The 14,091-nt window shown below is 36.1% G+C and overlaps 1 protein-coding gene across 1 annotated transcript in view; it reads left to right on the top strand.

Annotated features, from left to right (window-relative positions):
• The window catches only part of Capza1 (capping actin protein of muscle Z-line subunit alpha 1), a 40,965-nt gene extending 27,646 nt beyond the window's left edge, over positions 1 to 13,319 (top strand). Inside the window, exons 4-10 of the mRNA XM_076863020.1 lie at positions 164 to 227; positions 951 to 1,157; positions 4,756 to 4,835; positions 6,242 to 6,320; positions 8,635 to 8,706; positions 11,274 to 11,336; positions 11,691 to 13,319. Of these exons, the coding sequence (XP_076719135.1) occupies positions 164 to 227; positions 951 to 1,157; positions 4,756 to 4,835; positions 6,242 to 6,320; positions 8,635 to 8,706; positions 11,274 to 11,336; positions 11,691 to 11,831 (706 nt within the window). The 3' untranslated portion in view covers positions 11,832 to 13,319. The remainder of the gene's footprint in view (positions 1 to 163; positions 228 to 950; positions 1,158 to 4,755; positions 4,836 to 6,241; positions 6,321 to 8,634; positions 8,707 to 11,273; positions 11,337 to 11,690) is intronic.
• The last annotated feature ends 772 nt before the right edge of the window (positions 13,320 to 14,091 follow it).

Genomic DNA, 14,091 nt, shown 5'->3' with positions numbered 1-14,091 from the left:
GGGAAGGAGTCAGATTCTGAATATACATTCACATAGAACCTGTAAGATTTACTGATGGATTGGATGTAAAATATGAAAGAGAAAAGTCAATCACTCCTAAGTTTTTGGCTTGAGCAACTGGTAAACGGAGATTCTAATAGTACTTTTAAATTTTTTTTAACAGTGCATTTGCCCAATATAACATGGACCAGTTCACACCTGTGAAGATAGAAGGATATGAAGATCAGGTAATAATTGCCCATTAGATAGATTATGCCTGACAGGTAGTTGAGATGATAGAAACCAAAGCTGATGTATGAATTAAGTGCTGAATAAATTTATGTCTTGATTTTCAAAGTTTTTAAAAATATTCTACACATTAGGAAATTCTTTTCTCTTTCTGCTGATACTAGTTGTTATCTTTGACAAAAAAAAAAAAGTGAGAGAGAGAGAGAGCACTGCTCCTAATATGAAGAGAGAAAATCAAAAGGTCTTAAAGGTTTTCCAGCTGTCTCTCATTCTTTTTGGTAAGAATAACAGGAGACATTTTTATTCAATGGGGAAATAAAAGCATTCATACTGAAATGTAGGCTACTTTAAGTTCCTATAGGAATTTGCTATTTGGGAAATAGATTTTTACCTTTATATATTTTTAAATGTTCAGTATAATGACTCTGAAAATTTTTCATAAAATATAGAAAAAATAATACCAAAGTGTACAAAAGTACTTACATAAATATTAGACAAACCAAGAAATGATGGGTGTTTAGGAGGGGGGCAATTTATAGGATAAAGTTGACTTATCATAAATATAATATTTTCATAAGAATGAAAATGAGACTTGGAAAAATCAATATGAAAGAAATTTGACTTAATGAAAAACTGCTTTCCTCAATTTTATTTACTTGTTTTGCAAAATGTGATAACTATATTTTTTATAGTTACTCATAATTTTAATTCTTCTTTGGAAGGTCTTAATTACAGAGCATGGTGACCTGGGTAATAGCCGATTTTTAGATCCAAGAAACAAAATTTCCTTTAAGTTTGATCACTTACGGAAAGAAGCAAGTGACCCTCAACCAGAGGAAGTAGATGGAGGTTTGAAGTCTTGGAGAGAATCCTGTGACAATGCTTTAAGAGCCTATGTGAAAGACCATTATTCCAACGGCTTCTGTACTGTTAAGTATCTGTCTGCCTATTTCATTATCAGAGTGTTATATTTCTTACATTTACCTTATCGCTTGGGAACTTTGGCCAACCAAACATCACTTCTTTCTTAGTTATGGTCTCTGTATTTTATTCCCTAAATCTTTTTTTTTTTTTTTTTTTTTTTTTTAATATTTTTTGGTTGTCAGTGGGCCTTTATTTATTTATTTATATGTGTTGCTGAGAATCGAACCCAGTGCCTCACACATGGCTAGGCAAGCGTTCTACCACTGAGCCACAACCCCAGCCCCATAAATCATTTTTGAAAGGAGTATAAATACATGAAAAATTTCTTTATAAAATCACAATGCATAATAATTTTGAATTTCTATATGTTCTATTTCATATTTATCTTATTTACTTATGAAAAAAATTGCCTTACATCAAAAATTAAGTTTTTAAATACTTTAACTTAGATTTAGGAAAAAATGTTAAAATTGTTGGGAGATCTATTGTCCACATTTGTGTCTTTTTGGCATAGGCATTTATACACAAAACTACTTCTGCATAGTTAAGATATTTTTCACTAGATAATCAAAACTGTTTTGAAATAAACAGTTTAAGAAATCCAGAGTAATTTTATTTTTTATTTTTTACTATCTCTTGGGCTCTAACTGATAAATTTGGCTCTAACATGATTTCTCCTTTATAATATTGTGACAAGAAAAATATGTATAGAATGTTTAATTTTTTATTTGTTTGTTTGTTTGTTTTGGTGGTGTTGTGAATTGAACCTAGGGTTTTGTGCTTGTGAAACAAGAACTCTACCAGCTGAGCTATATCACCAGCCTCAGAATGTTTAATAACTTTTTATTATTGTATTTTAAACTTATATCAGTTAATAAAATCATGATGTTTTGAATTATGTATACACTGTGGAATGGCTAAATTGAGCTAATTAACATGTATTACCTAACAGGTTTTTTGTTGTTTTTTTTTTTAATGAGAATGCTGAAAATCTAATCTCTAAGCAATTCTCAAAAACAATACATTAACTAGACTATTTTAAATATGTGATGATGATGAGTTAAATGGCAATATAGAAAGTTAGTTAAGAGCACTTACATTTAAACTTTAATAACTGGTTTGAGTCTTAGCCCTGTCACCTAACTAGCTGTGTGACCTTAGGTAAATGACTTAATAGTTCTGTTTTCTCATTTGAAATGGAAATAGTTCTTACCTCATAGTATTGATATGAAGATTAAATGAGTTAATGATGCATTTACAGTGCTTAAAACAGTGGCACAAAGTAAGCCCTGCCTAAATGGTAGATAACTTTATTTATTTATTTATTTATTTATTTTTAATAAAGGAGAAAACCCATCTTGGTGGATACCAGTACAGAATTCCTTTTTGGAACCTAGTATTGCAATGGGAGACTTGATACACTTCCTTTTAGAAATTGGCTGTTCGATCCTAAATATACTTTCAATTTGTCATTTGTTACCTATTCAAAGTTTGTCATTCCCCATTCTTAATTTGGAGAGTTTCAATAGCAAATAACCTCAGGGGTCTTTTTTCATTTCTCTTAGCTATCAAATGAGCAACACAGTGCTGAAATTTTTCTAATGGTGTCTACTATACGCTAGTTTTCTATGTCCTTAGCTGTCTTGCTTAGTAATCTATTTTAGTAATTTCAACTCATTATTACCTATCACATTTTCTATGTGGCATTTTCCAGACAATTCTTATTTGTCCTAGATGGGCATCTAATCCCCAACGTTTTATTAGGTGTGAGTCTCACATAAAATCTTTTTCTCTTCCCTCCACACTGAAAAACTTTTCCGTTATACTTGAATTTTGCTCTTGGTTTCATACTATTCTGTGTACTTTAAGACAATTTCATATGACTTTCTTTTCTCTTCTTATATAGTTCTCATTACTTAGAAATGTTCTTATTTTTCCTGTACTTAATGGAGATAAAACTTTAATCATGATAATTCCTCTAAGTTGTTTCTTTTCATTTTGCTGTTTCTCCTCTGTTTTCTTCCTTACTCTCCAAATCATTGGGCCTTCTTCCCCTACTAGTGCCATGTCCTCATTACTCATCCACTTATGAGCCTTTGAGTTTTACTTTAGTCTCCATCCTATAGAAAGTGCTCTCTGAGAATATTAATGGTTCCTGAATCACTTGATCCAGTGACCATTTTTGTGGTCCTTGACTTCTGTTGCTGTTTCATACTGAGCCCAGAAAATAGAAATGATCTTTTGCTTAGACTGCTATTATCAATACCAATTAATTCTTTTTACTTTGTCTCTAATTTTCTAATATCCCAAAACTTTTAAAATACTCTTGAAAGTTCATAGCCCACTAAATATAGGGAAAGTAACACAGACTTAGTGTTAGAAAAACAATGTGTTTGGGTTTTATCTTCACCACTTATTCTCTTACGAGACCTTGGACAGAAACACCTATGAACTAACTTCAACTTTACCTTTTGTGGATGATAAACATGCCTTTTGTTTTATTTTGTTGTTGTTTTACCAGTTTTATTAGAGCAAAGAGAAAATAATATGTGAAAACATATTATGTGAACTCTAAAATTCGATGGCTTCTTTGCATTCCCTAGTAATTGTTTTTATTTATTTCTACTGTAAGGAAGAGTTGGTGTTTCTGTAACTACTGACTAGACATTTCCATCTAGATTTCCCAGTTTGTTACTGATACCACCATCTTCCTAGTCATCCAGATGTACAAATACTTTGGCCCTTCCTTGTTTGTTTGTTTGTTTGTTTAACCCTTCAGTTACAATATATTGCTAAACTTATGCATTCTGTCTGCAACCCTTCCTTTTCATTACCATTTGATACTACCCTGGATTATGACCTAAATTAATTTATGTGGTCTTCTAACCAGCCTCCAGCTTTTCTTCCCTTTTTTCCTGTATAATAGTATTGGTCATTCTCCAAAAATAATAGTGCTGATCATATTCTCCCAAAATAATAGTTTTGATCATGTTGTTTTACTCTCTTTCTGCTTCCTGTAGAATGAAATCTAAAGTTTTTACTTATATCTACTACTGTATGGTCTAAATCTACCATTCTGTCTCCCACTAGTCTACTTTACACATACTCTCTAACCTGATGACCTAATTGCCATTCACTTAACAAATCCTTGATTTCATGCCTGAGCTGTTAACTGGTCTTTATTCTCAGTCTCTGCTTATCAGAATCTTATCTGCTTTGTAAAGCTCAGCTTAAATGGCATCTCCATTAAACTCTAACCTGGGAGCAATATTTTCCTCTATTCATTGTACCTCTGTCTCTGTTAGAATTTAACAGAATCTCGGGCTGGGGTTGTGGCTCAGAGGTAGAGTGCTCGCCTAGCATGCGCGGGGCACTGGGTTTGATCTTCAGCACCACATAAAAAAATAAAATAAGGGTATTGTGTCCACCTACAACTAAATATATATACATATATATTTTTTTAAGAATTTAACAGGATCTGGTTGTGAGTGCTATGTTTTGCTTATTCTATCTGTCTCAAGGATTTAGCACACTGCTTATGTGCATTGTCTGTCATTTAGATTAATTGTGTTTTTCTAGTCTGATTTTTTTTTTCCCCAATAGGTTTATGCTAAAACTATAGATGGGCAACAGACTATTATTGCATGTATTGAAAGCCACCAGTTTCAGCCTAAAAACTTCTGGTAAGAAATAGATATTCTCTTTTGTTTGCATCTAATTATTTTCTAGAGAAATCAGCAATTTTTATCTATTTTGAGAATTTTTTTTTTTGCTGCAAACTGCACAGCAGTTAATTCAGATACCAGACCAGGTGATAAGGAGATGGAAACAAGACAAATAGAGAAAAAGCTGGGGCCCCATGGTTCTCCATCCCCTGATGAGGGATGGACAACCCAGAACCAGTTCAGCATGTTTATTATATAGGTTTTAACATCAAAAGGATTCGTTGTAAGAAAGTTTCTTAAAGTTCTTAACAGAACCAAAGTGGAGGGTATAAACAGCCCAATTAGAACTATCAGCTTTTGCCCATAATTCTCCACCTGTGGGCAGCTGTCATTAGAACCCAAGGTTAAAAACTGATAAGTCCCTGGCTAGCATGGAATTTCCCTTTGAACAGGGCATCACCACAGCAGCTGGGGAGTCTCAAATCTAGGCCTTTGTGCAGAGAGTTCCCAGGAGGAACATCGCCGGACAGCTCAAGGATTATATAACTCATTCGCTGCTCCCAACATTTATTAATTTATCATACATCCTAGTCCTTTTTATTTTTGAGACAGGGTTTCACTAGGTTGCTGAGGGTCTTGCTAAATTCCTGAGGCTAGCCTTGAACTTCTGATTCTCCTGCCTCAGCAGTGTAAATTTTTTTACTTACAAGATTTTAGTTCACCCTCTATGAATTTAGACATTATTTAGATTCCTTCCAATTCTAATTTGGTTTGGGGGTTTGTTTTTTTGTTTTGTTTTCTCCCCAATATGTGGGATTGAACCGAGGGGTGCTTTATCACTGAGCTACATCCTAGTTCTTGTTATTTTTTTTGTTTGTTTTGAGACAGGGTCTCACAAAGATACTGAGGCTGGTCTTGAACTTGCAGTCCTTCTGTCTTAGTCTTGTGAGTCACTGAGATTACAGGAATGTGTCACCACACCCAGCTCTAGTTCTTAGATTCTATAGCCATATCTTTTTAAAAACTACTTTTATATTGAGTGAGAACAAATGATTAATATAAAGTGCCCAGTTGAAATTATTGAGTTTTACTTGGGTAAGGGTTAGTAATACTTGAGTTGATTATGTAACTCAGCAGCCTGTCCATTTTCAGAAGAACCTACCATGAACAGAATGGGCATGGTTCACTTCAAAGCAAACTAAGGAAAAGTGGAAATCCAGATAATTTAGAAAACGATTATGGTCAGGCCACTTGGTTCCAGACTTAGGTTTGAGTATGCCTTGGGTTTATCAAATTGAAAATGACTGGTCCCCTCCTCCCCCACTCCTCAAAAATTTTTTTCAACTTTTTGACCTCAGTGGTAAATCACCTCTTTCTTGTGCCTATTGCTAATTCTGCAGCACTGTATGTGTATGTTTTAATAGGAATGGTCGTTGGAGATCAGAGTGGAAGTTCACTATTACACCACCTACAGCCCAGGTGGTTGGAGTACTCAAGATTCAGGTAAGATTCCAACATGTTCATCGGTCATGGTAAAAAGTTTACATTTTTGGTTTGGGAGTATGACTCAGTGCTTGCCTAATATGCATAAGACCCTGGGTTCAATCTCCAGCACTGCCTAAATAAATAAAACTTCACATTTTAAAATAAATATGCAAGTTAGTCTTTGTTCTAGAATTAAAATAAGTACTAAATTATATGCAGATGCAAAGAGAGGTGGATGGAAGTGAGTAGAAATAAAAGCCTTCCTGGGGAGGTAGTTACACAGAGATCTATTTTGGATTGATAAAGATAATTATGTAGAGAATACTGTTTGCTGGTTATTTTTTAATGTGGTGCTGAGGAGGAACTCAGTGCCTCACACATGTGAGGCAAGCTCTCTATTGCTGAGCCACAACCCTAGCCCTGTTTTATACTTGTATGTGTGTTTGGGGGTGGGGGTGCTGGGGATTGAACCCAGGGTCTTATACATGCAAGGCAAGCATTCTACCAACTAAGTTATATCCCCAGCCCTATACATAAACACTTTTTAATATAGAATGTCTGGTCACACTTTGGGAGAAGACTTACTTCGTTTTTATTAAAAGTCACAATGAAAATTATTTGAAAGAGACATTAAGATATTTAGGCCTAGCAAGACACAGTGGCACATACCTGAAATCCCAGTGTGCCGCAGTCTCTGGCTGGGCACAAATCACGAGTCTCCACACAGCTTGTAGATTCAAACAGCAATTCTTTATTCCCGAACTCACACCGGCCATCTACAAACACGTTCTGGGGGAATCCACGTTCTCTGCCCAAATCCACTCTCTGCCCAAATCCACACTCCTGGGCTTCTGTCTCCCAAAATATACTGTCTGACCCTAAGAACTCAAGAGGAACTCAGCAGCAGGATACGCCCTATTCTAAAGGGGGAACACCCTAATCTCCTATTATGCTAAACCGCTCTATTCTAAAGGGGGAACACCCTAAACACAGATCGCCCTGGTCCTTGAGCAAGGTCACCTTACATGCAATGTCCTGCAAAATGTCCTATTTCCATGAGTCCTTCCACTAAAGAAACATGGGGGTACACTGGCAAGGAAATTGTCATACCTACTTGGCTGATGGCTCCCAGCACCAGTGGCTCAGGAGACTGAGGTAGGAGGATCTACAGTTCAAAGCCAGCATCAGCAAAGTGAAGGCTCTAAGCAATTCAGTGATTATTTTATTAGAGACAGGGTTTTGCTGAGTTTCTTAGGGCCTTGCTAAATTGCTGAGTCTGACTTTGAACTCAAGATCCTTCTGCCTCACACTCCAGAGTTCCTGGGATTACAAGCATGTGCCACTGCATCTGGCCTATGTCACACTTATTTTTATAGTGTAATTTCCCATCAAGTAATTTGGTTTTCAGTGATTTTCTTTTAACTCCCAATTAAGTTTTTCCTGCCAGTCAGATCTATGTACCTCCTGCATATTGATGATATTTGTATGGCCATGTCTCACATATTAAGTATTAGGATCCATTAAAACTCCTTGGTTTTCAGAAAGAAACTAATTTTCCATGCTTTTTATTATTTTTAATATTTCTAAAGTGGGATCTTATTTATCTTTGTAGTCATAATGTCTGGCCCAGTGCCTGGAATCAAAAACACAAATGTTTTTTGTTGTGTTTGTTTTTAAATATTTTTTTAGTTGTTGATGGACTTTATTTTCTTTATTTTTATGTGGTGCTGAGGATTGAATCCAGTGTCTCATGCATGCTAGGTGAGCACACTACCACTGAGCCACAGCCCCACACAAATGTTTTTTGAACTTAAATTTTATCTGGTAAGGAAAGAGGTTTTGTTTCTTTTTCTTTTGTACAAGATTGAACTCAGGTTCACTTTACCAATGAACTATATCCAGCCCTTTTTATTTTTGAGACAAGGTCTCATTAAGTTGCTAATACTGGCCTCAAATTTTCCATCCTCTTGCATTAGCCTCTCAAGTCACTGAGATTACAGGCATGCACCATCAAACCCAAAGAATTCTTAAACTGGGCTGGGGTTGTGCCAGCGGTAGAGCACTCAACTAGTATGTGTGAAGCCCTGGGTTTGATCCCCAGCACCACATAAAAATAAATAAAAAAGATATTGTGTCCAACTACAACTAAAAAATAAATATTAAAAAAAAGAATTCTTAAACTTAAATAGTCTGTGAATTTTATTTTAATACCACTATGAATTATCATTAATTGTGTTAATTATTCAGAATTGCTAAAGCATGAATCTGTGCATTAAGTAATAGCATTCTATATGAACTAAACATAAACTTGATCAAATACTTCCTCACACAGGTTCACTATTATGAAGATGGAAATGTTCAGTTGGTTAGTCATAAAGATGTACAAGATTTAGTAACTGTTTCGGTGAGTATGCAATATTTAATGTCTTTTTCACTTTTGTCTTTTTTACTTTAAAAATTTTGTTTTGCTCTGGAGTGCAATCCATCCATTATTTGTTGTTGTTTTGTTTGTTTGTTTAGTTATATATGACAATAGAATGTATTTTGACTTATACGTACCTGGAGTATAACTTCCCATTCTTGAGGTTGTACATGATGTGGAGTTACACTGGTCGTATATTCATAGGAACATAGGAAAGTTATGTCCGATTTATTCTACTGTCTTTCCCATTCTTAACTCTCCTCCCTTCCCCCTATTCCCAGCCCACTTCCTCTTCCAATTCAGTGAACCTCTGCCCCCCCCACCCACAGTTGTGAGTCAGCATCCACATATCTGAACACTTGGCCTTTCATTTTTTGGTATTGGCTTATTTCACTTAGCATGATAGTCTCCAGTTCCATTCATTTACTGGCAAATACCATAATTTCATTCTTCTTTATGTCTGAGTATTATTCCCTTATGTATATGTACTGCATTTTCTTTATCCATTCATTTGTTGAAGTGTACCTAGGTTGGTTTCATAGCTTAGTTATTGTGGATTGAGCTGCCATGAACATTGATGTGGCCATGTCATTCTAGTATGCTGATTTTTTTTTTTTTTTTTTAGAGAGAGAGAGAGAGAGAATTTTAATATTTATTTTTTAGTTATTGGCGGACACAACATCTTTGTTTGTACGTGGTGCTGAGGATCGAACCCCGGGCACATGCATGCCAGGCAAGCGCGCTACCGCTTGAGCCATATCCCCAGCCCCTAGTATGCTGATTTTAAGTCCTCTCGAACATTGCCGAGGAGTGGGATAACTGGGTCAAATGATGGTTCCATTCCAAGTTTTCTGAGGAATCTCCATACTGCTTTCCAGAGTGGTTGTACCAATTTGCAGTCCCAACAGCAATGTATGAGTATACCTTTTCCCCTACTAGGAGCACTTAACCACTGAATCATATCCCCACCCCCATCCCCCCCCTTTTTTTTTTTTTTTTTTTTTGCTTAGGGCCTTGCTGAGTCTGGCCTCAAACTTGTGATCCTTCTGCCTCTGCCTTCCATTGCTGGGATCATAGGCATGCACCACCACATCTAGCAACATAGAAACATTTTTTGTGGGTAATAACTAACTTTCCAAAGCAAAAAAAAAAAAAAAAAGTAAAAAGAATAACATTAATTTATGTCTTCACAAATTGTGTAATATATGCCTTAATAAAAGACAGCTGGATTCTCATATCAGCTTCATACAGTCTGTAAGTCTCATGGCGATAAAGTCACTGCACATCATGAAGTTTCTAAGAAACTGTATTGAAGAAGCATGAGAGTAAGAGTGGAAAAGGCAGGGCCAGGGCTGTGGCTCAGTGGTAGAGCATTTGCCTAGAATGTGTGAGGCACCAGGTTCGATCCCTGGCACCGCATACAGTAAACAAATAAAATAAAGGTATTGTGTCCATCTACAACTAAAAAAAAAAATTTTTTTTTAAAAAGAGTGGAAAAGGCAGACATGGAGCTGGAATGTAACTCAGTGGCAGAGCACTTGCTTAGCAAGCAAAGGTCCTGGGGTGCAGCCCTGAGGGCTTTGTTCATTTCATCTTTTTTTTTTTTAATATTTATTTTAGTTGTAGTTGGACACAACACATTTATTCCACTTATTTATTTTTATGTGGTGCTGAGGATTGAACCCAGGGTCTTGCGTGTGTAAGTCGAGCTCTCTACTGTTGAGCCACAACCTCACCCCTGTTCATTTCATCTTAAAGCAAAAATATTTTTTCAGGGCATTAAGATTTAAAGACACAGTAATGACCTCTTTGGACCATACTGTGATAGACTGGAAAGTACATGGGGTTTGTTTGTCTGGTTTTTAGTTTTGGTGAAGACCTGGATTCAGATTCTGTTTTTATCATTCAAAAGCTGTATAATTTTGGTCATATCATTTGAGAAGATTCTATTTTTGTCTGCAGAATGAAGGTGATGATAATAAAACTATTTATTTCACAGGATAATTCTAAGAATCAAAGGAGGTAATATGCATTGGAACGCTTGGTAAACTAGGAATTATCATACCAGAGTTAGTTAATATGGATTAACTTTTCAGCATCTTTTTACTTAGTGCTTGCTTGTTTGTTGTGGTACTAGAGATTGAGCCAGGGATTTGCTCTATCATTGAACTATTATCTCCAGCCCCTTGTATTTATTTTCAAAATTTTTATTTTGAGGCAGGGTTTTGCTAAGTTGCCAATGCTGGCCTTGCAGTTCTGATCCTTTTGCCTTAGCCTCTGGAGTTGCCACTGTATCCAGCACAAATGAATTTTTAAATATGTAAGCACTGCTTGCTTCAGTGGCACACACCTCTAATCCCAGCAACTCCAGAATCTAGAGGCAGGAGAATTGCAAGCTCGAGGCCAACCTTGATAACTTAGTGAAACCATGTCTAAAAATTTAGAAAAAGGGCTGTGCTCAGTAGCAGAGCACCCCTTTTGCTGTACTCAACCAATAAACAAGGAACCAAATAATTCATTCACTTTTTTTCTTCCTCTTTCTCCATTAGAATGAAGTCCAAACTGCCAAGGAGTTTATTAAAATCATAGAGAGTGCAGAAAATGAATATCAGGTAAGAAGACTTGGAACTAATTTTTCTAGATCCCAGTGCCATATTTTTCTGTTAATATATTTGTTAGACCTTTCTCTCTTTTAACTTGAATGCCTATGCTGTTGAGTCAGACCTTTTAATCTGGTATTCTGCTTGAAATTAAGGTTTCAAGTTTGGAAGAGACCATAGCTCTAGTTTAAGCAATATAGATGATCTTCTTGACTCACTTCAGAAATTGAAGAGGAGCTCACTAGAAATAATATAATCTATCCTAACTCTTGTAATGTAAGCGTGTCCTTTGACTAATGAGTTACTTTCCTATTCACAATCAACCATTTTCTGTTCAAGTAACTAACCTTCAATTATCTGTTGCAGACTGCAATTAGTGAAAACTACCAAACAATGTCAGACACCACATTCAAGGCCTTGCGCCGGCAGCTTCCAGTTACCCGCACCAAAATTGACTGGAACAAGATACTCAGCTACAAGATTGGCAAAGAAATGCAGAATGCTTAAAGGCTGACTGTAGGATTCTTCAGTATGTAGAAAGAAAAGGATTCAACATGTGGTCATATGATAAATAAGTGATTTATAAACAAGAGTGATATTTTGCTAGGGCTTTCAAAGTTAACAGATTTTTTTAGCCTCATGAAATACTGTTGAACCTATAGCATTGACTTCATCTTTTTGTGTTCTCTGCCTTGTATTTTTCTGTTATCACTATATCTACTTGTAAATCTTTTTTTTTTTTTTTTTTCCTTTTTGTTAATTCTGCTACAATTAGTGTTGAAGAAAGATCCATCTATTCTGGGGTCATTTTACTCTTTAGAAAATTTTCCTAGCCATGAAGTCCTGTTACTGATTTAGACAGATAATATGCTCAGTACTTTTACCCTGTGCTCCAAAGCACTTCTGATACTTCAGTGCTTTTGACTGATCCACCAACAGCCAAGGAGGCTCTGCTACAAATCGTAGCTAAATGGAAGACACAGTCATCCTTCTCCCTCTGACTGCTTTGATCATCATTTATAGCATCTCATAACTATAGTTTTCAAAAGTTTGGATTGAGGCTTTTCAGGTCCATTTTGGGGGGCAAAGGAAGTTTTCTGGAAATTCCATGACAGCCAGCTTCTCTGGGGGGCACTCATTTTTAAATCCAAAGACTTGAACCACATTCCCTGCACATGGAATATGTTTGCTTTCTTCATTCCCTCATTGTCTTCTTCCCACTTAGTACATTGTAGTTATAGACATCTGCATTTTTAGAAGAGTTTTATTCATGTATTATTTTTTTAAGTATCCAAGAACTACAGACATACTGTGGATGTAGTAGAGTATAAAACTTGAAAATGCAGATGCTGAAGGAATAATATGTATCTTGTGCTTTAACACTTTGTGGCAGGATTGTACTATAAGCAAATGAATCAACTCTGTAAATCACAAAAACTTAAGATGAACCAAAGTGAAAAGGTAACTTCCAGGCAGTATCTTTCTACTGTAACCTGTTATTTAAGGGAATCTAGTGTTTTCTAAATAGGATGTAAAACTTGTTCCAAATTACTCTTCCTCAGTCCTGCCTGCCAAGAAATAAAGTGTAACTGTGATATAGCAACCCTTCCCAGGTATTTTGGCAGGTATGTGTGTGATCTCAGAATACACAGGTGACATAGATATGATAGGACAACTGGTAATGGTGGATTCATTTACATTGTTTACACTTCTATGACCAGGCCTTAAGGGAAGGTCAGTTTTTTAAAACCAAGTAGTGTCTTCCTACCTGTCTCCAAATACATGTCAAACAAGAAGGGTGTTTGTGCTTCAGCTTTGTCTTTGCTCAGTAATACAGTCAAGCAAGAGTTTGTTTCCAAGTGAATGCTGTATAAGCATTTTTGTTTATTTCAAATAAAATATATTTGTATTATTTGTCATTCATACTATCCATCCATACCACACTATCTTCTGTATCAGGTAGTTCAATAGAAATATACCCATTTTGTTCTAAAAGTGTCTGAGCCTCTCTCCTTTTCGATGCATCTCTTCAACCTTTCTTCTCAAGGTAAGAAATTCAATGTATTTGATCTTGTTTTAACTTTCTATTAGTTTCTTCTGGGATATGTTTTTCTTCTGTACAACTTCCTCTTTTGATTTAGGAATAGTTTGTTCCTTTTCATCTCTGTAGTGAAGTTTATGATTAGGTTAATCTGACCATGAACTCTGGTGTGCAGCAGTACATGTTGGGTGCTTTGTTCACCTGGATCTGTTCAGTTATCAGAGAATCGTCACCTAAAGTTCAGCATTACTTTCTGCATTTTGGGGACGTTGGGGGTGGGGTGCCAGGAATTGAACTCAGGAGCACTCAACCACTGAGCTACATCCCCAGCCATATTTTGTATTTTATTTAGAGACAGGGCCTCACTGAGTTGCTTAGGGCTTCACTAAATTGTTGAGGCTGGCTTTGAACTCGTCGATCCTCCTGACTCAGCCTCCTAAGCCTCAGGGATTACAGGTGTGCACCACTGGACCCAGCTACTTTCTGCATCTCTGAGCATATCAACAAAAGTTCATTCTGTTTGGGCCACCAACCCTGTGTCTAGCCCCACTGTTTGGCCTGAGCACACCTACCAATTCCACTGTAATACCAGAATGTCTTTAAAGTGACAACTTTCAGATACTTGATGGCTTTTTGGATAGTCATATCCTTGATGGTTTGAGCAGTTTAATGGTATTATTAAAGTGAATATGCAGATTTCAATCTCTTGGATGATTTTGTAGGGTT

Source organism: Callospermophilus lateralis, chromosome 7 (assembly GCF_048772815.1).
Source record: "Callospermophilus lateralis isolate mCalLat2 chromosome 7, mCalLat2.hap1, whole genome shotgun sequence".
NCBI classification, from domain to species: Eukaryota; Metazoa; Chordata; class Mammalia; order Rodentia; family Sciuridae; genus Callospermophilus; species Callospermophilus lateralis.
Note: the sequence above shows the minus strand (reverse complement) of the source record. Positions and strands in the feature narration are given on the sequence as shown.